Below are 23,195 nucleotides of genomic sequence, written 5' to 3' on the forward strand. Positions count from 1 at the left end.
TAACGTTACAAAGATTTATACATTGAAAAATAAATTTACCAAACAAATAAAACTTTATAAGCCTGATCTAACATTGTTCCACAACAAAGAGTATCTGAAATCCTCAGGGCATCTGGTTTGTGTCTGGTTTTCCTTAATCTTTAATAATGGGCAAATCTAATGCATTATGTAAGGCCATTTTTTTCTCAAGAGATGTAGATACCTCTTAAGAATTTGATGAAAATGCATTAACTTTTCAGGCTACTGAGTTGCATTTTAGTGCACTGAGGCAGTAAATTAGCATACAATGTGCAAAAGGAGTAGTGACCTAAAAAATAAATATTTGATATGAGCCATTGCATTCTCTTGGGGGAAAAAAAAATGTAATGGATTAACTCTGTTAGGAGTCCTTAGCTTCCCAAAAAGGAGTAGGAAGAAGAAATCTCCTGTGGCCTGGAAACAGCTTCTGTTTCTTGCTGGCTATGTTTGTTTTAGCTCTTTATTAGCCCATTTGATTAGATCTTGTGGCTCCCAAAGCTAAAGTTGAGAGTTTGATCCCTACAGAGGCCACTTAAATTTAGAGAACAAAAAGCTCTATTCTCTGCTCGCAGACCTTACCCCAAATCCCTGCCAGGTGTCTGCCCTCTGGTCACAAGGAGAAACTGGCAAAGGGGTGCAAACCTATCACAGTATTGGGAAACAAAAAAAATGGGCACCTTTTTATTGTGGTGCTCTTCCCCTTTTGTATCAGAATATTGTGGTGTTCACAATATTCTGATATAATTTATAGAGAATAGAGACCATATTTTTTACTTTTGCCACTGGAAATCTGAGGCAAACTGCAGTTAGTGCTGCACTGCCAGTCATAAAATCCATTATCTTCTTATTCTAAGTTCAGAGGTTTTTCTATCAGCTGACATTATCTTCTTGGAAGTAAACAATGAAGAAACATCTTCTGAGCAATATTAGTCTGCAGCTTCAGGACAGGAAACAACAACAGTAATCAGTCAATAACTGAGCACAATTTTCATATTAATCAAAGACATAAAATTATTTAAAAATAATTCCATGCACAATACATTATCACAAGTATGATTTTCAACATGTGCTAAAAATTTAGTCAGGAAAAGTTTTTCAAATTATAGCTGAAAATCTTTTACTAGAACGACAATCTTGACTTTTCATTCAGGTCTTCCTAATTTAAATTTATATTTCCCTAATTACACAGGACTAAAGACAACTTAATACAACAAATAAAATTCTTTTTACTTCAAATGCTTGACTAAATAATATAAAATCATTTTAATTCTTGAGGAAGTAACATTTCAGCTTTTTAAGTAGGAAGTGTAAATTAAGATTTCCTTATTTAAATTATAACTTAAGAGTTTCACATATAAAGAAGATTAATAAGATTTAAGTGTAGTTTATATTATTGTTAGCATAGACTTTAATTTTTTAAATGTCACATATATCTTTCATTATTTGTAGATTTATTTCTTTTATGAAGTACTCAAATGAATCAGCTCACCCTTGACTGTAACAAAATACTGTTTGGTGACTTGTGACAGACAGGGTTTTAACCTCTGACAGCGAGATTCATTGTGGAGCAAGAGCCAATCATAGATCCTGACGACACTTGTCTCATCAAAGTTGGAATATAAAAAGCCACTTGGAATACAGTATAAAAGATTCACTGGTGTGGCAAGTTGTCTCTCCGACTGTACAGGCATTAAAATTTGGCTTGGCATTACTCAAAAGCAAAAGAAAAGTAAAAGAAGGAAATAAGAACAAGGGAAAAGATTGTACTGATTTTAAAATCATGCAAAAACTGCAAATCTATGTTTATATTTACCTGTTTATGCTGATTGTTGCTGGTCCAGTGGATCTAAATGAGAACAGCGAGCAAAAAGAAAATGTGGAAAAAGAGGGGCTGTGTAATGCATGTACTTGGAGACAAAACACTAAATCTTCAAGAATAGAAGCCATAAAAATTCAAATCCTCAGTAAACTTCGTCTGGAAACAGCTCCCAACATTAGCAAAGATGCTATAAGACAACTTTTGCCCAAAGCCCCTCCGCTCCGGGAACTGATTGATCAGTACGATGTCCAGCGAGATGACAGCAGTGATGGCTCCTTGGAAGATGATGATTACCATGCTACGACAGAAACGATCATTACCATGCCTACAGAGTGTAAGTAGTCCTATTAGTGTATAGCAACAATTCTGCCGACCGGTCTAGTGTTTATGAGAAACAGATCTATTTTCAGGCTCTTTTAACAAGCTGTTGGCTTGTATGTAAGTAGGAGGGAAAAGAGGTTTGTTTTTGCAAGATTTCATGAGAAAAGTATTAATGAGACTAATTTCTGAAAATGCTTGCATAGCATTAACGTTATTTAAGTTGTAATGTGACACATACAACGTGCTTATGCTTTCACAGCTTAATACCACTAAGGCAATTATTGAGAGAGACTACAAACAATGTTAAAACGTACATGAAATTTCCTAATTGCATTTGGTGGGTGGAAATATGCATTTATAGTAATAAGCTTTCTCACTCAGAATAGAGAAAGGAAGAAATTTGTACATGTTTGAGCCTATGTGAGCATTTGCTGAATACCTACACAATGACTTCTGTTATTCGAAACGATTTCTCACAGTGTTTTTATGTTCTCCACAAATTAAAATACTCATTTTTGAAAGCTATTACACTGGAGAGCATGAAGAAATATTTTTAAAAATCGTAATGTATTAATAAGAGCAAAGATGAAGCAAACATAGCATAATGATCACCAGGAGCTGATGATCAGAAAATGCCTAAGAAATAGACATTTTAATCAAGGAGATTACGACTCACAAAGTGTCACTTAAGCCTTGACCATGGTACTGTTGTTGTGGGTCCCCAGTCTGCATATTTCCAGGCAGGAACATCGCTTACTAAGCTTCTGAAATATTATTTTATTCTTCATGGGAGGGAGGACTATTACCTATAGTATCTACATTGCTTCTGAAAGAGAATATATTTCAGACCATTCCCTTTGCAGTTTAAAATTATAGTCAAGAAAAGGGAGACAGGGACCTTAAGAGAGAAGGCATGACAAGAAAGATTTTGTGCCATGAGTCTGTGATCTTGCTTTACACAGTGCTTTATACACTTTAAACTGGACTTGAAGCAGTTTCAAAATACTGTTTTCCTTCTAAGTAAGCAACAAATAATTTTCCTTTAAGACCCTGTCTCAGATAGTCCTGGAGAAGATTTTCCTTATTTATAAACAATCTTGGAAAAACCAAGAGGAAAGAAATTTCTAAGTGCTTCTGCTTACACTGACAGCCTGGCACGAAAGACAGTATTTTCTAAATTTTGAGATAGTCTGAATGTAACATTTACATTTTGGTGCTAATTACCTGCTTAGTTTTGTTCCTTTAAAAGGCTATTCCAGCGTCAAAATGTAACAGATGTACTATATTTTCTACTAATTCCCGAGGCTCAGTTAACTGCTCAGTGTGTCTTGTCCCCAGGTAATTCAGGCCTGGGGGAAGGGTTCCTTCTACCAGACTGATTGGTACAGCTGCTCAGTAAGTGTAACTACTCAGATTCCCAAAGAATTCTAAGTGGATGTTCCTCCACGGTGTCTCTTGTTCTCTCTAATCATCATCATTTTAAAATCTCATCCACTGTTCATTCCTTCATAGAATTTTCCTTCGTCCATAATTATCTGGAAAGGGAGTGGATCCTTCATAAACAGCTGAAAAAACATGTATCAAAAAAATTCTGAAAAGCTAGAGTAATTATTTTCTTTGATATTTTTTCTGAGTTATGAATGAAATTCTACAGTTTTTTATTTTAAAAGACTAGATATGCAATCATTCATCCCATAGAAAAAATGCTCACCAATTAGTTATGATGGGGGTTGTTCATTGTTTATGAGAAATAATTTCAGTAACTCTTTTCTTAATCATTTATAGCTGATCTTCTAATGCAAGTGGAAGGAAAACCCAAATGTTGCTTCTTTAAATTTAGCTCTAAAATACAATACAATAAAGTAGTGAAGGCCCAACTGTGGATATATCTGAGACCCGTCAAGACTCCTACAACAGTGTTTGTGCAAATCCTGAGACTCATCAAACCCATGAAAGACGGTACAAGGTATACTGGAATCCGATCTCTGAAACTTGACATGAACCCAGGCACTGGTATTTGGCAGAGCATTGACGTGAAGACAGTGTTGCAAAATTGGCTCAAACAACCTGAATCCAACTTAGGCATTGAAATCAAAGCTTTAGATGAGAATGGTCATGATCTTGCTGTAACCTTCCCAGGACCAGGAGAAGATGGGCTGGTAAGTGATAACTGAAAATCACATTCTAACAACCTTGTTATGTTATCATCATAATGTGAATGAATAATAGTGGAAAATAGCCACCAAGTTCCTAAGCTCATAAGCCAGACAAAGGTATCTTATCCTAATGGCAGCCCTGTACCCAATAAAAGTAGGTATCTAATTTCATATCCTATGAAACACCCTCTTGATACTTTTACTTTGCATGAGATTAAATAAAAGTTGTACCATAGTCCTTCTTAGGTACAACTTCTTAGGTAGTTCTTTTGAATTGGGAATGAAATATAAAGTACTTTTCATGGATATGCTACATGATTACATGAATAAAATCATGAAATCTTCATAGTAGATTCTAGTATCTATCCAACAGATTAAAACATTTTTTCCCCCAGAAGAGTGAAATGTGTTGAAATTTTCTGGCTAAATAAAGCAGAAAACAACAAACTTTAAAAATTATAATTAAAATGAAATGCTTTTATTTATAGCAATTAACTAAGTACAATATGTTTAGGCTTATATTTTATTAAATACACTACATTTAAGGTCTCTCATTATAAATATGTTCATTATTTTGTAGGCTGTTGATGCACTGATGTATATGTAGATTAACTTGTGAATTATGCTAATAAAATTAAATTTCCAGGCTAGTTAACCTGTGTTGCCCAGCTTATTTCTGAGCTGCCTTGCCATTCTTTTGCAAGAGTTTACTTAGGTAGTGCCAACTAACTTAACATCAGGCTAAGCAGATGACAGTACTTTATATAATATAAAAATTAACAAAAACAATTTAAAACCTATACATTTAGTTACTCTCTGGCTTACCTATGCTTCTGTTTACTTCTGTTTTCAGAAACTTATTTAATGGGACCATATATTTTACTTTCATCTATTGGCATAATTTACAACAAAAGATTATACTTGCAATCAATAAATGTTATCTTTTTAGCTCTTAAATGGTCTCATTTATAAAGAATATATAATTAATAACTCAGATATACTTTAATGAAAACATATTCTTTAAGAGATTATACAATTTTCCAAATGATTTATTTTTCTTTAAATATGCTGTATAAAGTGTTATTGAATCTTAAAAATGATTGTTATTGTTTTTATAATCTTAAGTATCAATAACTACTAGATCTACTTTCATTTTGGTATAGGATAAAAACTACCATTAACTATTTAAGAAAGTGTTCTTTTTTATAGGTGGCAATTTAATGATCAAAGTTGGTGAAGTGATAGGTTGTTATTATTAAATAGATGGTTAATATGACATAGTCCTCAGATAGTTCCATGTAAAAGGAAAAAAGTCTCAAATGAATGACAAGATTGGGACAGGGAAAGGATTAAAAATTACTGTTTAAATATCTGTATAGAAACATTTTTCAGCAAAAGAATAGAGGAAATATTTTTCAGTCTATCCCTCCCTCTCTTAGGGTTTCTCTTTTCAACCCACTGTACATACCACCACCTTCATCACCCTACCTTCCTTTTCCCCATTAAAATCCATACAATGTTGGGAGGTAACTGTTTTGTTCTGGTTTTAATATCCAAGTTTTCCTGAGTAGAGGATGGGTGAGTATACCTATCTCTCCAGGAGTCATCAGACATATTTAGCCAACATATTTGATCAACAAGTGAGAAAAGGGAGTAACCTCTTCCCTCCCTCCCCTCTCTCCCCCTTTCTTCTCATAAATATTCTGTAAATATTTTCAGAGCATCTCTTACATGCCAGGCATTGGGACACTCAACCTGGGGAAAACAAAAATTAAAAAGATATAGCTCTGCCACAGGGGTATTGGTATTGCTGCTATATATTTTTGAGCCATAGGGAAGAATCAAGCCTAGTGTAAATTAAAATCCCTTAATGCTGTGCCTTTTAAAAATAAATGTGGTATGAGAAAAATGATTCCCTCTTCAGTAATGACTGCTTAAGGTAGGAAACTGTTTCAGGATCTATAAATATTACTGATTGTTCTTTCCTTTTCATATAGAATCCCTTTTTAGAAGTCAAGGTAACAGACACACCAAAAAGATCCAGAAGAGATTTTGGACTTGACTGTGATGAGCATTCAACAGAATCTCGATGCTGTCGTTACCCTCTAACTGTGGATTTTGAAGCTTTTGGATGGGATTGGATAATTGCACCCAAAAGATACAAGGCCAATTACTGCTCTGGAGAGTGTGAATTTGTATTTTTACAAAAATATCCTCATACTCATCTTGTACACCAAGCAAACCCCAGAGGTTCAGCAGGCCCCTGCTGTACTCCCACAAAGATGTCACCAATTAACATGCTATATTTTAATGGCAAAGAACAAATAATATATGGGAAAATTCCAGCCATGGTAGTAGATCGCTGTGGGTGCTCCTGAGATTTACATTTGGTTCGTAACTTCCTAAAACATGGAAGACCTTCCCCTCAACAATTTTGAAACTGTGAAATTCTGTACCACGGGCTATAAGCCTACAGTATGCTATAGTTACTTAAGCACAAACTACAGTATATGAACTAAAAGAGAGAATATATGCAATGGTTGGCATTTAACCATCAAAATAAATCATACAATGAAAAGTTTTATGATTTCCAGAGTTTTTAAACTGGGAGATCAAATTACATTTATGTTCATATATGTATATATATTACAACATATGCAGGTAAATGAAAGCAATTCTCCTTGTGTTCTAGTGAATTAAAGGAGTACGCTTTAAAGTCTATTTCTTTAGAGTTTCATTTAGTGTTCACAGAAAAATCTATATATAGTATTGGTAAAATGCAGGATTGTTATATACCATCATTTCAATCATCCTTATACACTTGAATTTATATTGTATGATAGCATACTTGGTAAGATGAAATTCCACAAAAATAGGAATGATACACCATATGCAAATCCCCATTCCTATCATGATTGGTACATTACATTAACAATCCCTGCCAATGGTGCTAATACAATAAGCTGAATGGCTGATGTTATCAAGTAAAAAACATTCAGTAAAATAATAAGTTCCTCCTTTCTTCAGGTGTACTTTCATACACCTCCAAATGGGGAATGGATTTTCTTTAATGAAAGAAGAATCATTTTTGTAGCATACTTGGAGAAACTGCATTATCTTAAAAGGCAGCCCAAAAGTATTCATTTTTATCAAAATTTGAAAATTACAGAAATTTCAAAATTACAGCCTGTCTTTGCAGCATTGCAGTTTTTATGACAAACTAATGAAAATGACAAATTCTATCAATATTGTATAAAAAGACTTGGAAACAATTGCATTTATATAATATGTATACAATATTGTTTTGTAAATAAGTGTCTCCTTTTTTATTTACTTTGGTATATTTTTACAGTAAGGACATTTCAAATTAAGTATTAAGGCACAAAGACATGTCATGTATGACAGAAAAACATCTGTTTATATTTCAGAGCAAATTAGCAGATTAAATAGTGGTCTTAAAACTCCATATGCTAATGGTTAGATGGTTATATTACAATCATTTTATATTTTTTTACATTATTAACATTCACTTATGGATTGATGATGGCTGTACAATGTGAATGTGAAATTTCAATGGTTTACTGTCATTGTATTCAAATCTCAACGTTCCATTATTTTAATACTTATAAATATTATTAAGCATACCAAAATGATTTCACTCTATTATCTGAAATGCAGAATAATAAACTGATGATATCTTAACAAGAATTGTTCATTTTATAATTCAGTAATGAATCTACTTCTTCATATATTTACTTCTGCTTTGTAAATTAGGATTTGTTAATCAAATTCATTGTACTTATGATTAAGTGAAATTATTTCTTACATCTAATGTGTGGAAACAATATAAATTATATTAAAGTGTTTTCACTTTTTTTGAAAGATACAACAGTTTTATGTTATGAAGATTAATTCTGGATTTCTGATTTTCACTTTATTATCAAAGTCTAATGGTTTAGTGCAAAAGTTTGGTTTGGGAATTTTTGGTCTGTTACTCTAGTTCTTGTGAGAGAAATTCCTGTTAATTTTGTCCTAGTCAAGTTGCTTTACACATACAAAAGCAAGAACTAGTTGTATCTGTTTCATGTCTCTTTATCTTGACCTGAAAACTATTTATATGTTTTCATAGGTTCAATTTCCAAATGATTGCCGTTGGCAAAGATATATGGTCCTAGAGTTACAAGCTCTACTGAAGCCACAGGGACATAGGGAAGCTGCATCTTTTTCCTAGCACTGAGTGATACTGGCATATTTATCTGAGATTTGTGGGCACCAATTTTCAAATTGAATTGAAAAATAAAGTGCCTAGAAATCCTTAAGTGCTACACTATACATGAATGTTTTTGAGGTGCTCTCTCTCTTCCACCTCTTATCGGTTTAGTAACTTAGCTGTAAAGCAGTGACTGAGTCTAATGATGGAGGTGAATAAAATTCTCAATAGTGTCATGGTTCCTGAATAAATAATTTATAATTAATGTAAAGTTAATTTTTAATCACCAATAATATTACAGCAATTTCTACTCATACATAGTAACTTTTTCTAACTTTCATACTGACATATTTAACATTGACAAGCCTGGAGCTGTAAGGGGGTTCCTCCTGTGGGGGAAGGAGCCAACTACAGTGATGGGGTGAGGCCATTTCCAGTTGCACACACTAATCTAATTCTTCCAGAGCCGTGACCCTAACGTCTGGGGCAGCAGGCCCATGAACATACCTTAGACTTTAGAGTACAAATAACTGGGGACCTTGATCTCTATGGTGAGGACTGAGGAAGGAAGACCCTCAGTTTCCAAGGACCCAGTTACTGGACTCCCCAGTCTTTATGTTCACCCTTCTCATGGGGCCCTAGGGTCACATCACCAACCTCATCATATGGCCCTCTCTTGTAAGGAAGCATCAGGACCAATCTCTTCTGTGACAGGACCTAGGCACATCAGGACGAGGTCCTAGAAATGGCAAGGGTATTCTGCCAGTCGGCCTGTGGGCACATCACTTTCTCATTTTTGGCACCCCGAGAATATTCACTTGTGATACATAATACTAAGTCCCTGAGATTTTCAGAAAACATCATATAAAGTTCAGTGCAGTGTGTCAGTTTTAATATTCTGAATGTTTTGTAATGCTTCCCACAAACCTGTATTAGTTTAAAAAATAATAAAAATAAAAACAAACAAAAAACCTTTTCAAACTCTACAGTTCTTTTTGTATTCAAGTTGGTTTTTGCACTTCTGTATAAAACTTTATTAAAGTAAAGAAGGCAATAATTTGATATTGACAGTAACTAACTAGAGTTCACTTATTCTATTCCCCCCCCCCAAAAAAAAAAAAACTAATTCATTTCACTTTAAACCTCGATACACAAACATTAGGATGTCAATGACCATTTTTAAGCCTGTTGAAAACTCTGGGCACTCTCCCCAGAAAAAAAACCCTCATATTTTTGCATATAGTATCAGGGAATTTAGGGTTTTCCTAGAGCTCATTCATAGAACCTAGCTTACAAAACCTTGGGAGGCATACTGAATTTTCCTTCTTAAGATAAATTATTTATGAAATAATAAAATATATTTATAAAGACCAGCTTTCCAATTAAAAAGTTTTCGTCATTAAAGAATTTGAGTTTGGGAAAAAGAAAATAAATATCAAGTTAGCCTGGATGTCTTTACATGCTAAAACCCTTATTTGTTTACCAAAACATTCTATGCTTCTTAAGGATCATCTAATTACCAAATGGCAACTCTGTGATAGATTAGACAAGTGAATAAAAAGCACTTCAAATTATGAACTCAAATTCTTTTTAGGTGTCAAAAACAAAATCAAAAACTAATCAGGGATGATGTGTGGGTGCCAGAATCAGGAGGGTATGAGATGATAATATATACTGAGTACGAGATTTGTGTCAGGCACTTTTCTAACATGCTCAGTGTGGGGGACATGAGAGTCCCCAATATACGAGTACAGAAGAGAGTTCTGAGGAAAGGAGACAATAGGAGGCATCTCAGTAGCCCGGCTTGTATTTGAATTAAGAGCAATAATGATTCATTCCTCCGGTTACAACAATTCTTCATTAAGCCCTAATGGAAGAATGAAACTATGTTTTTTAATGTTTATGTTTGTAATATAGCTTTCTTTTGATTCAGCATTTGTTTTTGCAAAAGGTTGTGTGGCTGCATTTTAGTGAGGGAGGGGCAGAGTTGGTATGAATGAGAATTTGGATAAAGAGCAGGTGATTAGCAAAGCGGAGAGAGGTACACACAGAAATGGAAAGGGGTCGGTGTCATAGGATGTGAGAGCTAGAAAAGATCTTAGAGAGCCTCTAATTTACATATGATCGAATTGAAGTCTAAAGAGAGGGTTTCCCAATTTGAATAGAGAATTGGTTCAAAAACCAGACTAGAACTCTGAAATGCTAGAGTACAATGGATGGTGGGTCAGAGTGAGAGGAATGATTCCAAAAGACAAAATGCAGGAGGGCTAAAAACAGAAAAGCTCAGGGTCATGGATTATTAGCTGGGAAAAGTCAATACTGGACACTAAATAAATGTCCACAGGATTATAATAATTTACACCTATTTAAATAAATCTTTAATCAACCTGGAGATTTTCTTGGACAAATAGACTCTAATGGGAAATCTATGGTAGCGTCTGATTAAAACCACCAATCTGTTGGGTATAAGAACAAAAATTAAAATAATTAATTAATAATTATATAGTTTCAAAGTGCTTTCACATTAATGATATAATTTAATCTCCATAATGCTAAAAGTTAAGTATTATTATACCCATTTCATATAGGGAATTGAGGCTAAGAGACATTAATTACATTACCGAAGGAAACATAGTATTTATATTTGTACGCTAATTATATAAGAAATAGAAACCTATCAATTATACCTCAATTTAAATAAAATAGAAATCTAAATCAGTGTTAATTTGTTTGATCATTCATTCCAATAGTACTTATTAAAAATGTAGCGTGGCCAAAAACTCCATTTAAAATAGCAAATGATCACTTTTTTAATTAAAACACATGAATACTACCCCATAATATAACTAGTAAATTAAAACATAGGCTAAAACGTGATATGCAAGTCATGACTTGCCTGGCATGTGATATATAGTGTTGAAATTTCATTTCCATGGTCATTCAGTTCCAGTTTACACACTGCAAAACACATCAAAGTAAACTATACTAATTTTGGTCATCCCTGAGTAAGATGTCAAGCAATGCAAAATGGTACTAAATTTAGTTCATTCATGTCGAGATGGAATTTTCCAGAGAAAGTCTTTAGAAACTGAATACATTTTCATTAGATAGCATGCATGATTAATAGAAGACAATCTTTGTTGCCATTTAAAATGCAAGACAGAGGGAATATTTACATATATTTTACTAGATTACATATCAAAATACTTCGATGAATTTTGTCAAATGAATCCTGTCAAAACCATGCGATGCACTTGAATATAAGACTTTACATATGAAGCTGCCCATTTTGATAGATATAAATGTATGTGTAATAATAACAGATAACTCAGTAATAATCTCTAATAAATGCTGAATATCTCACTTCAGCTATGGTTTAACATTATGCAAAATATTCCTGATACACAAATACTCGTACATTGTCTAGCAATGAAACAAAGACATACATGTTTAATTTTCATTTATTCCAGTTTTGGATTACTGTGGGAAAAGTTTTTAAGAGTGTAATGCTATTATCTCTGCCCCATAATAAAGGTAATGCTTATATTAGACTCACACATGTATTTACTTTCGTTAAAAGTTGACTTTAATAAAATACTCTTCTATTCTACACATGCATTATAGGCAAAACACTATTCACTAGAATTAGCTTACAGAGCTCTAAAACGTATTCCCAGATTCTGATGCTAAGGAGATCTGTTGGAAAGTTCTCATGAGAAGGTCCAACAGCTAAATTTGGTTCAATTAATTTTAAAGGTCACTTTAAACCAACAATGTGAAAAGATTAACCTACTAACTCACCTCTTTGTTTTCCTAACCATTCAAGATTATCTATTAAGAAAATGTTTTTCAATAAGTGTTATGTTCTCTTTTTTTCTAACATCTGATGGACAGTATTGAGGGCAAAATCGGATTATGCGGTTTTGGCCATGGATCCTCCACAAGACTTTCCCAGATCCGCTCCCACGGACACTCACTCTGACTAAGAAGCCAAACGTCTCTTGGCTCTGTTCCCACTGAACTTAGAATTCTGGCATAACCTCTCTACGGGCCAAAGCAGAACATGTCAATACAAGAACGTGTGCCTACATCATGACATCAGAGCCTCATAACGCTGAGAGAGAATTCTAAAAGTGAAAATCAAGCATAAAACACCAATTTACTGAAGTGACTGTGGGAGAAAATCCAAATTGTTAAATGGAAACAATCAAGCAGTCCTTGAGGCAACTGCTTGGCTTCCAACTCCAAGAATGTCTTCCTGAAAAGCTGCATACTTCTCAGCAACTCAAGTAATGGCATGAGTGATGTGGCTGCCTGCACCCAAAGTAAAGGATTCTATTGAGGAACCTCAGGTCCTCTTGGGCTCTGAACCAGGCCAGGTGCCATGGGACAGAAATTACAGCAGAAAAGAGCAGATGAGGATAGTCCTTCTTACTTGTAGATCTATCTGGGCAGCCAGTAAAGTTGTTGCAAAGCCTAGAATGGACCAGGACCTGTGTCTTAGAGTGAACTTAAATTCCTTACAGCTAGAGTCAGACAGAATTCTAAGGAAGTTGCAGAGGATTGATGGAAACCTAGCTAGGTTCCCACCTACTCCTAGGTCAGGATGCATCCCTATGACTAAAACAAATTGCACCAAGTGGGACTCTGCTGAGAGAAATAGTCCTGCAATTGCAGTAACAGCAGAGCTCTCTGCTTTGCTGATAGAGGTGGGTGGACTATGAACAGAGAACCCCACTTTGTTTGACCAGATGTTTGACCAAAGATTCCTGGTACTGGCCAAAGAGAGCAGTGTCACTTCAGGACAGAATTTGTGCTAGTAGAGGCTTGAATTTGGCTATGTATTTGTTGACACACCATATATTGTATTGATACAATATATCTGTTGACCAGGTATATTACCTATTTAGTGTGCTCATATGTGCTGTTCAGCTTGGCAAGGAATAAACCACCCACAGGATCTTGGACAAGAAGCATGAGTATTTACTTACAACAGAAACACATTATATAGATATTATTATCTCCATTTTAAAATGAGGAAGTTGAGGATCAGAGAGACTCATGACAAATAATTGAGTAAAATGGGTGCATGCATGATGGGAGAAACACAAATACAAATGTAGTGGTAAAATGTTTTAGTTGTTAGCTCAGATGTGAAAAAAAATATAACTTTTAATTGTTGTAAAACTGACATCAGCTTTTACCCAAAGCCCCCCTCATGCTATATAACCATTTCTAGTTTAGATGCAACATCATGATGTCAGTGGGAACCACGGAAGTGATGTTTATCATCTCCCTGAACCGCACTCAGAAAATAATGCACAATATCCCCCTACACTCAAAGGTCTAAACTTAAAGGAGGATTGCAATGTGTCTCTACCACCTTATGTCCAGCTCGGTCTATGACGTAGGCTCAGAAAACACCAATGTCTGAGGCTGCTCTCTTCCCATCAAATTCACTCCCATCATCAGGTCAGGAGGTCTTTATGTGAGAAGATACAGGAGTAGGTTCTGGCTGACGGAATCTATTTACTAACTCTTTATATTTCATATATGAACCTAGACTCTTGAACTTAAAAGATAATTACTTGCCACCTACTTTTTCTGATTCTGATCTGGTAAGTATCCCTTGGAAATATATCATCTTTTAATAAATCACAGTGTTAATTCTCACTAATAATAAATTAAAATGACATGTTATCCTTTCACCTACAAATGCACTAGTTTTTATATTATCTAGTGTTATTAGTAATGTGATCATAAATGAATACTCTATGCATTGCCTGCAGAAAGGCTTTGAACAGTTGCCTTCCAATATTTAACAAGATCCTTAAAAGTCCACACATTGATTTTACTTATAAAATTTTATCCAAAGATAATAGAGATGTACATATGTATGTAAAATTATGTTTTTATTATTTTAAGAAATTGGAAATAACATATTCCAACAATAGGGAATGGTTATATTGCTTATGATAGATTCAGTAATAGCATATTCAAATGTAAAGATATGTATGAGGTCTGACAGCTAAGTTCATGAACTTGTTGCAATGATGTTGCTAACCTTTTATTGATGTCAGAGGGATGATTCATTATGAATTTGTACCAACTGGACAAAGAGTTAAACAAGTTTACTATTTGGACATGCTGAAAAGGCTGCATGAAAAAGTTAGACGACCTGAACTTTTCGCCAACAATTCATGGCTCTTGCATCACGACAATGCACCAGCTCACACGGTGTCGTCTGTGAGGGAGTTTTTAGACAGTAAACAAATAACTGTGTTGGAACTCCCTCCCTACTCACCTGATCTGGCCTCCAATGACTTCTTTCTTTACCCAAAGATAAAGGAAATATTGAAAGGAAGACATTTTGATGACATTCAGGACATCAAATGTAATACGACGGCAGCTCTGATGGCTATTCCAGAAAAAGAGTTCCAAAATTGCTTTGAAGGGTGGACTAGGCGCTGGTATCGGTGCATAGCTTCCCTAGGGGAGTACTTCGAAGGTGACCATAGTGATATTCTGCAATGAGGTATGTAGCACTTTTGCTAGGATGAGTTCACGAACTTAATTGTCCGACCTTGTATGTGTATAGATGTATACATAATATGTATGTGCACACACGTTATATGTATATTTATTTAGAATACTTTCAGCTGTACAACAGAAACCCCAATTCAAATATGGTTAAAACAGTAGAAAAATTTATTATCTCATGTAAGTCCAGATGTAAGATAGCTCTAGGTACAGTATGATCAGTAGCTCAATAATATCAATGAAGACTTAGATTCTTTCTGCCTCTCACTCAGTCATCCTCTTTGTATTTGCTTGGCCCTCAGGTTGTCTTCCTTTATGGTTGTAAGATAGCTGCTGCAGTTTACATGACAACATCTATGTAAACAGAAGGAGCCATAGTATGTGTGTGTTGTGTGTGTTGTGTGTGTTGTGTGTGTGTGTGTGTGAAAATTCCCTTTGCAAAGTCAAAGGCTATGATTATCTTTAATTTTTATAGGTATCACCAATTTGCACTCTGCAGAGGTTGTACCAATTTATATTTCCATTAACAATATATGAAATTATCTATTTTCTCACACCCTCATCACGCTTATGTCTAGTCTGGTAAGTGAAAAATGGCATCTTATGATTTTAATTGCATTTCTCTTATTTTGAAAGAAGTTATTAATCTTTTCATATTTAAGGGTCATCTTTAATTCCATTTCTATTAACTGTTTACTTTTATCCTTTGTTCATTTTTTCTATTAGATTGTTGGTATTTTAAAAAATATCTATATATTTAGAAATTAGCTAAAACTATTTATTCCCAGATTTTCATTTGTCTTTTGACTTTGTGGTTTCTTGTTTTCTTAATATAGAATTCAAAATATTTGTATGTCATATATTTTAGTCTTTTTTTATGGCTTCCAATTTTTGTATTATACTTAAAGGCCTTTTCCACTATGTGGAAAATACATACTTAATCCACTATACTTAAAAATGCACCTTATATTTTTTTCTAATAGTCTTATGGTTTATTTACTTTTAAAATATTTTATCAATCTCAACTCTATTTTGTCTTAAGTGTAGGGTAGGAATCCAACAGTAGGACGGTAACAGGGTTTCTGTCCAGTCAGAAATAACCAGCTGCAGCCCTACCCATATTCGTCTATTTATTCCATCAAAAATTTTAAGAGTCTGCTATTGTTATACTTTAATTTCCACTTCAGTTTAGGTGTGGGACACTTAGCCCACAATATCCAAGTCCTCACCTTTACTGAAGTCAAGGTCCCTCTCTCCCACAACTCCAGAGGAAAAAAATTATACATACTTCCTTCTCCAAAGTCACAAAGCTTATCCTCAGTCATGCCCCCAATATGTCGGTCAGTTTCCCAAAGGAGCAATGTTTTCCCTCCACTGTCACCAGAAGAGGAGGGCATGAAAATAATTCAGAATGTCTCTTGTACATTCCCTCTGAAATAACATATCAATTCTGTTCATATCGGTGAGTTGTCCTATCAGAGTTGACCCATTCATCGAGTCCTAGATATTCCTGCAGGAACTGTATAGAGAGGGAAGGAGAGGAGTAAGTCACATCTCTCTCAAGAAACTCACCATCTACTAAGAATAAAAAAGCTGACATTCCACTTTACTGAAATTTAACAAATGATTTACACAGCATGCTGTGAGAGAAGAGAGGCAAGTCACCTCAACCATACTGGGAGGTACCAAAGATGTAAAGGAGGAGAATACATTAGCAATGTCTTTAATAATGAACACAAAGTTTGATTGATGAGTAAGGAAATAGGTAATTGAGAAAGAAGGAGGAAGGGCATTCTAACTGCCCCTTCCTTCAAACAAACATGAAGGAGCATGACGCTTTCCAGGCAGGTCCTGTGGGGAGTCAGGACGGTTGGAGGGGTAGGACCTTGGGCAGTGACAAACAATGAGGCTATAAAGGAAAACTGAACCAGGACAGGCGCTCTTTGCCTTCCTGAGGAGTTTGCACTTGATATTGTCAGTATTGAGAGCTAGTTTTAAGCAGGGAGCAATGTGGTTAGATGTAATTTTTTTTAACCCATTTTCAATAAGATTTTTTAACCTTTTTTGTACCAAAGTCCCTTCTGAAGTCTGGTGAAGCCTATATACCCCTTTTCTGAATAATAGTTTAAATGTATTGGCTTCCAAAGGAACCAATCATATTAAATTATAATTATAAAAGTATTTTTAATGTGTGATATAATAAAATCTGATAATTTATAATTATAAAAATATTTTTAATGTGTGATGTAATAAAATCTTGTTATTTATTTTAAGTTTTATGCTTAAAATAAATAACAAGATCTAGTAGCAAGGTGAATAACTGTTAAAATTTAAAAGTAGTGATGGGCACAAGTGAGACACCTGCAACAACTGATTTGATATGAACTGTTTGTGATTTCTGTAGATGACATGGTCACAGATACAAATACTTTTGTGCTTTCAAGCCTGCATTCAGAAAGGAAATGCTACATTTCAATTAAAAATGAGCTAAAATAAAGATGTAATTTTTTTCCATCTAATTCTCAGATCCTCTGAATTCTATATAATAGTATAGTAGGAACCTAGAGGTTGAAATGGGGACAGTGAATTAGAAATTGCTTTTACAAGTCTAGAGGAGAAGTGATGATGGTCCGAATATTAATAGCTAGTATTAATTGAGCATTTACTATATTCCAGGCACTGTTCAAAGTGCTTTATATGATTATCTCATCTGCAGAGTTAGGGCTATTATTAATTTTACAGGTGAAGAAGCACAGAGAGATAAGTAACTTCATTCAGTTCACATAGCTAGTGAGTAGCAAAATCAGGTTTTGAACTGAGGTAGTTTGACTTGAGAACTTCACTCTTATGCATTACGGGGGCAACAGCAATAGTGGTAAAAGATGTATTAGAACATGTAGGAAATAGAGTGAACAGGACATGGAGAAGCAGGAAGAGAGAGGAATCTACAAAGAAGCCCAGGTGAAGTGGGGATATTGTAAAAATATTTGCCACCCATTTTTATTTTTCCTTCTTGGTAATTCTTCCCCCTCCTTCCTCAGTGGCTTTTGTCTCTGGAAAAGTAGAGAAAGCACACTTTAGAAAATTAGGATATATATATATATATATATTCCCTGCCTCCAGGGCTAAAGAAGGAGAGAGAAAGGGAATGAGAAAGTGAGAGATCACATCCAAGTTTTGACCCCAAGGGGCTGACAGAATTAAATAGACTAGAAAAATCCAGACAAATTTGGGAGAATCAACAAACACTGGGGTGGGTGCCCTGATTCCTATAGTAGGGAAAGGCAGAAAGCTTTAAGAGAATTCCTCTGCTAGTCATGGTCCTATATCTAACATGTTATCAGAGCAGTTGAGTAGCAATGACTGAGAAGGTGCCTAGGTAGATCCTCCACGGTCCAGATAATTTCTGAGAAAGCATCCAAGAGCCACTAGGTCCCAAAGGGGGACAGCTTATCGAATGGGTTGCCAAACTGGCTAATGGATTTAGATGAGGAGGACAAAGTACGAGGACCTCGTAACCGGAGGCAATAGCGTGTAATCGATAGCAGGTGCCAGCACAGTGCTCCAAAAACCAGATGAAACCAGCAACAGATCAGTGGCTATCAGCACAGGACACTAGTTACCTGGGAAGCCAACTATTAATAAATTAATGCATCAAGAGGAAAGGATGATGCCCCGAGAGAGACCAAGCAAAACAATCCATCTCAACAAGATGCCTATGAGGGACAACCAGAAAACACTCTGTAGTGCCAGGAAGCTAGGTGAGCCTGTCTGCTCCAGATTCATCTAGAAAAACAGAATGGGGGTAGGAGGGAGAACCTTTCTGAAGCGAGAAATGCTGAAAAAGAGTAATAGCTCCCTAAAACCTAAATGTTTTTTGGTGATGTCTTATTTTTATATTTTAAATTCTGGTTAAAAAAACATAACAAAATTTACCATCTTAACCATTTTAAGTGTACATTTCAGTAATGTTAGCACATTCACACTGCTGTGCAATATATCTCGAGAACTTTTTCATCTTGTGAAATTGAAGCTATTGAACAACTAACTCCCTATTTGCCTCCCCCAGGCCACCTGCAGTCAGTGGCCAACACCATTTTACTTTCTGTTTCTATGAGCTTGCTTACTTTAGATGCCTCATGTAAGTGGAATCATATAGTATTTGTGTTAAAAAAAAAAAAACCTAAATTTTAACTGGAAAACAGGTAACTTTGATTGGGAAGCTCAAGCATTTCTCACCATTGAGGTAGTGGAAATTTAAAAGCAAGATGAGATCAGTTAAAGAAAATGAAGGAAGTTACATCTCTTCAACCCCAGTTTGTAACTATTACAACTCGACCACACTAATGGGGGTCACACCATGGACTCTAACGAAGAAAGAGGATCATTAGGCTCTGGAGCATGACTCGCAGGCTGAAGAGCAACTTGGATATCAGCCGAGTCTTGTCACCGAAGTTTTCTTAATCCTTTTAAACTGTCCTTAACTCCCACATTACTACCGTTTTTCCCTGAAAATAAGACCTAGCCGGACAATCAGATCTAATGCGTCTTTTGGAGCAAAAATTAATATAAGATCTGGTCTTATAGTAAAATAAGTAAAAAAATTAATATAAGACCCGGTCTTATTTTACTATAAGACCGGGTCTTATAATATAATATAATATAATATAATATAATATAATATAATATAATATAATATAATATAATATAATAATATAATGTAAGACTGGATCTTATATTAATTTTTGCTACAAAAGATGCATTAGAGCTGATTGCCTGGTTAGGTCTTACTTTGGGGGAAACAGGGTAGCTGCATGGACTCCTTCTACCTGGCTTTTTGAGTCCATCCATGTCCCATCCACTGGATTTAGGACCTGAGCTGTGTCTGCCTTCCCCCTCAGCAAAGTCTCAGTACTTTGAAAATTCAGAGTTCAAGCACAGGGACATCCCCTTCCAAGCACTGCATACCACTTCTTTCACAAGTTTCTGGCCCTGGCCTCAGACTGACTTGGAACTCTAATCTAAGATTTATAATTACTCTATGATGCAGATATAGACTGTGTCTAAAATCTTGGGCATCCTAGACAGGCTCTGAATGACTACAGCATTTGGTGCAAATAAATACTACTGTGGGACTCTGTCCATCTGCAAGTCTGGGTAACTATGGCAAAGAATCAGATCAACTCTTAAAAAGTCAAAACAAATAAATTCTGATTACTCTGTGGGTAGACTTCAAGGATGTTTTATTCCTGGAGGATGAGTAATTTTCGTATCACTGGAACTTCCTCTCAATTCAAGAAATCATCAACAACATCATTATGAAGCAGCTATTTGGCCTTCTCTGAAAATAAAATGAGACCTCATACTTTCTTGGTTGACAATTTATCTGCTGTTATAAATTTCAAAGACAGTTATAATATATAAATGTTTTCTTTTATAACTTGCCAAAATTTGTTTAATAGCACAGAATAATTCTGTGTATTCATATTGTAGGTTAGATAGTGCTTGTATCTTGCTAAAGCTTTCTGTGTACTTGGTCTTCAAGGAAGCTGTTCTAGCAGTTTTAATTTAATCTGTTATGCTTCAAGAGTATACTAGACAGAGATCTCATAGAGAGCCTCACAGTCTGGGGTGCTCAATTAGTAATCATTGAAAATGAAATGTTGATAATAATAATATATATGAATCTACTCTACACCCTACCGAAACAAGAACTAAAATAAAGTGCCTTTAATTTTCTAATAAAATTGAAAATATGTCAGTCTTAAATCCAGGATTTTTTAAAACTCTGATGACTAAAAAAAATTAGTGTCAAGAATTTGGAACATTTCACTTAAATTATTTCACCAGGTCAAAGGATAATGTATTAAGATGCCATTGTTCACATTTTTTTCCAAAATATTAATAGCCATGATACTTCTTTAATTTAAAAAGAACCTATTTTAACTCTACATGTAAGGCTTATGAATGAAGAAGCAGCTTCATTTAATCAGAAAAATTAATCTCCTGGGATCTGCACTCTTATGAGATACAGCCTCACTTAAGCCCTAATTTTCCTAAATGCAAACGCGCTACAAAGACCAAGTCAGCTGTACGGAGCCATGGCCCACAGCCACACTGTGATTTTGGGAGCACATAGTTGGCAGAGCTGCCCTGTAGTCTGTCTAAGAGAATTCCAGCAGGATCTTGCCAGCAGTAAGCAGCAAGATGTCTTGATAGTTGCCTCAGTGAGTCTTGTTGCTTTGAGTAATAAAAATAGCCAAGCACTTTAGAGCAAAGATTTATTAGTAACAGAAATTTAAAACTCAAAAATTTGGAGTTTCTTAGTTTAAAAATTTGCACTGACATGCACTAAATTTTTCACTAAATGGTATGAACGCTTTGGAAAACAGTTTGGCCATTTTTTATAAAAGTAGACATACTCATATGACCTAGCAATTCCACACCTAGGTATTTACCCAAGAGAAATAAATATCCACAAAAAAAGTCCGTATGTGAATGTTCAGAGTTGTTTCACTCATAGTAGCCCCAAACAGGAAACAACCTAAATGTCCATTATCTGTGGAATGGATAAAGAAATTGTGTTACATCCATAAAATAGAGAAGCCACTGAACAATTACTGACATATGCAACAACATGGGTGAATCTCCAAAGATTGATGTGAAATGTAAGAAGCCAGATACAAAAAGCTCCACAGTGTTTGAATCCACTTACATGACAATCTAGACAAAGGTAAAACTCTAGGAAGAGGAACAAATCAGTGGTTGCCAGGAAGCGGGGTGGCTAAAGAGACTGACTACAAAGTGGCATGGGGAGATGTCTGCGGTAATGGAAATGTTGTGTATCTTCAATACGTGTACAGCTGTGTATGTTTGTCTCAACTCTTCAAACTTAACTTTACTTTAAAAGGTTACATTATATTTTATATAAACAAGGTGTCAATAAACCTACATTTACGAAAAACATCTGGGCCCATGGGTCGGGGAACAGGTAAAACAAGAGTGGCCATGGGTTGACATGATTAGTGTTGGGTGATGGATCACTGGGGACTCACTACTTCTCAATATATTTAAACTTTTCCATAATTAACAGTTATTTTATTTTACTTTATTGTGTTGTAGACTGCTAGGCTTCTGCCATTTACAACCCTCTAATCATCCTGCCCCACTTTTCCCTGGGGCAAAGCATAAAACTTGTGAAACTTCTACACAATTGATCAAAGAAAAAGGTCCATTAGCTATTTTTTCATAACAAGTATGAAAACTACCTTAAAAATCATAGTCAATAAACTTATAGTTTGGATTTTTAAAAATTCCAAGGTTCATTAGAAGCAAGAATAGTTCAATGTGTCTCTGAGATATTTCTCTCAGTCTTTCGAGTTTATCTAATCATGAAACAAAACATTTATTTAAATAACAAATATGTTGTTACTAATCATTTTTGTCACCCCAATAAATTTAATAAAAAAACGAAAAGAATGAAGCTGTAATTATTCATCCAATCACTCACTCAATAAACATCTCTAAGTGTCCACTACATGTTAAACATACCATAATATCTCTTTCGAGGAGCCGACAAATTAAATACATCCAGCTACAACACAATTGCTAAATGTGTGGAAAGACAAATTAATACTGCCTAGAGTGAAGAGTGGATATGGCAGGGGAGAGATAGTGAGAGGACTAGAAAAGAATCTACAGATACTTTAAACCTAGAAAGATGAATTAGAAGTTTCCTTGGCCAGGGGAGAGGTGTGGATAGGAGGGTAAGATAGAAGGGAGAAAAAAAGGGAGCAGATTCCAGGGAGATAGGAGAGTATGAGTAAAGAAATGAGACAGAACTACACTGCATATTTGGGGACAGCCTGGAGTAGTTGTACAAAAGCAACAAGGCGAAACCGAATAATTCATTTATAATCAGTCCAATCTGTTACTGTCAATGAACTGTGTAGTTTGTAAATACATATTGCTAATGAATTCATGAGTTAATTCTACAAATAGGTAAGCTGGTTTTCCCCATGGTCACAAAGCACGTCTACAACTCCGCTCAGCTTGCCTGCAAAGGTATATTGTTAAACTTGAGGCAAGACTCTGGAGCTACAACTGTATTTATTTCCTTTATTGGAAAACC

At 35.0% G+C, this 23,195-nt stretch overlaps 1 protein-coding gene across 1 annotated transcript; it reads left to right on the top strand.

The window, feature by feature from the left end:
- Nucleotides 1-1,604: 1,604 nt before the first annotated feature.
- On the top strand, nucleotides 1,605-8,198 carry MSTN (myostatin). The gene is made up of 3 exons (XM_033112378.1): nucleotides 1,605-2,171; nucleotides 3,944-4,317; nucleotides 6,312-8,198. The coding sequence occupies exons 1-3, from the start codon at nucleotides 1,799-1,801 to the stop codon at nucleotides 6,690-6,692; spliced, it is 1,128 nt and encodes a 375-aa protein (XP_032968269.1). The 5' UTR covers nucleotides 1,605-1,798; the 3' UTR covers nucleotides 6,693-8,198.
- The last annotated feature ends 14,997 nt before the right edge of the window (nucleotides 8,199-23,195 follow it).

Source organism: Rhinolophus ferrumequinum, chromosome 8 (assembly GCF_004115265.2).
Source record: "Rhinolophus ferrumequinum isolate MPI-CBG mRhiFer1 chromosome 8, mRhiFer1_v1.p, whole genome shotgun sequence".
Classification (NCBI taxonomy): domain Eukaryota; kingdom Metazoa; phylum Chordata; class Mammalia; order Chiroptera; family Rhinolophidae; genus Rhinolophus; species Rhinolophus ferrumequinum.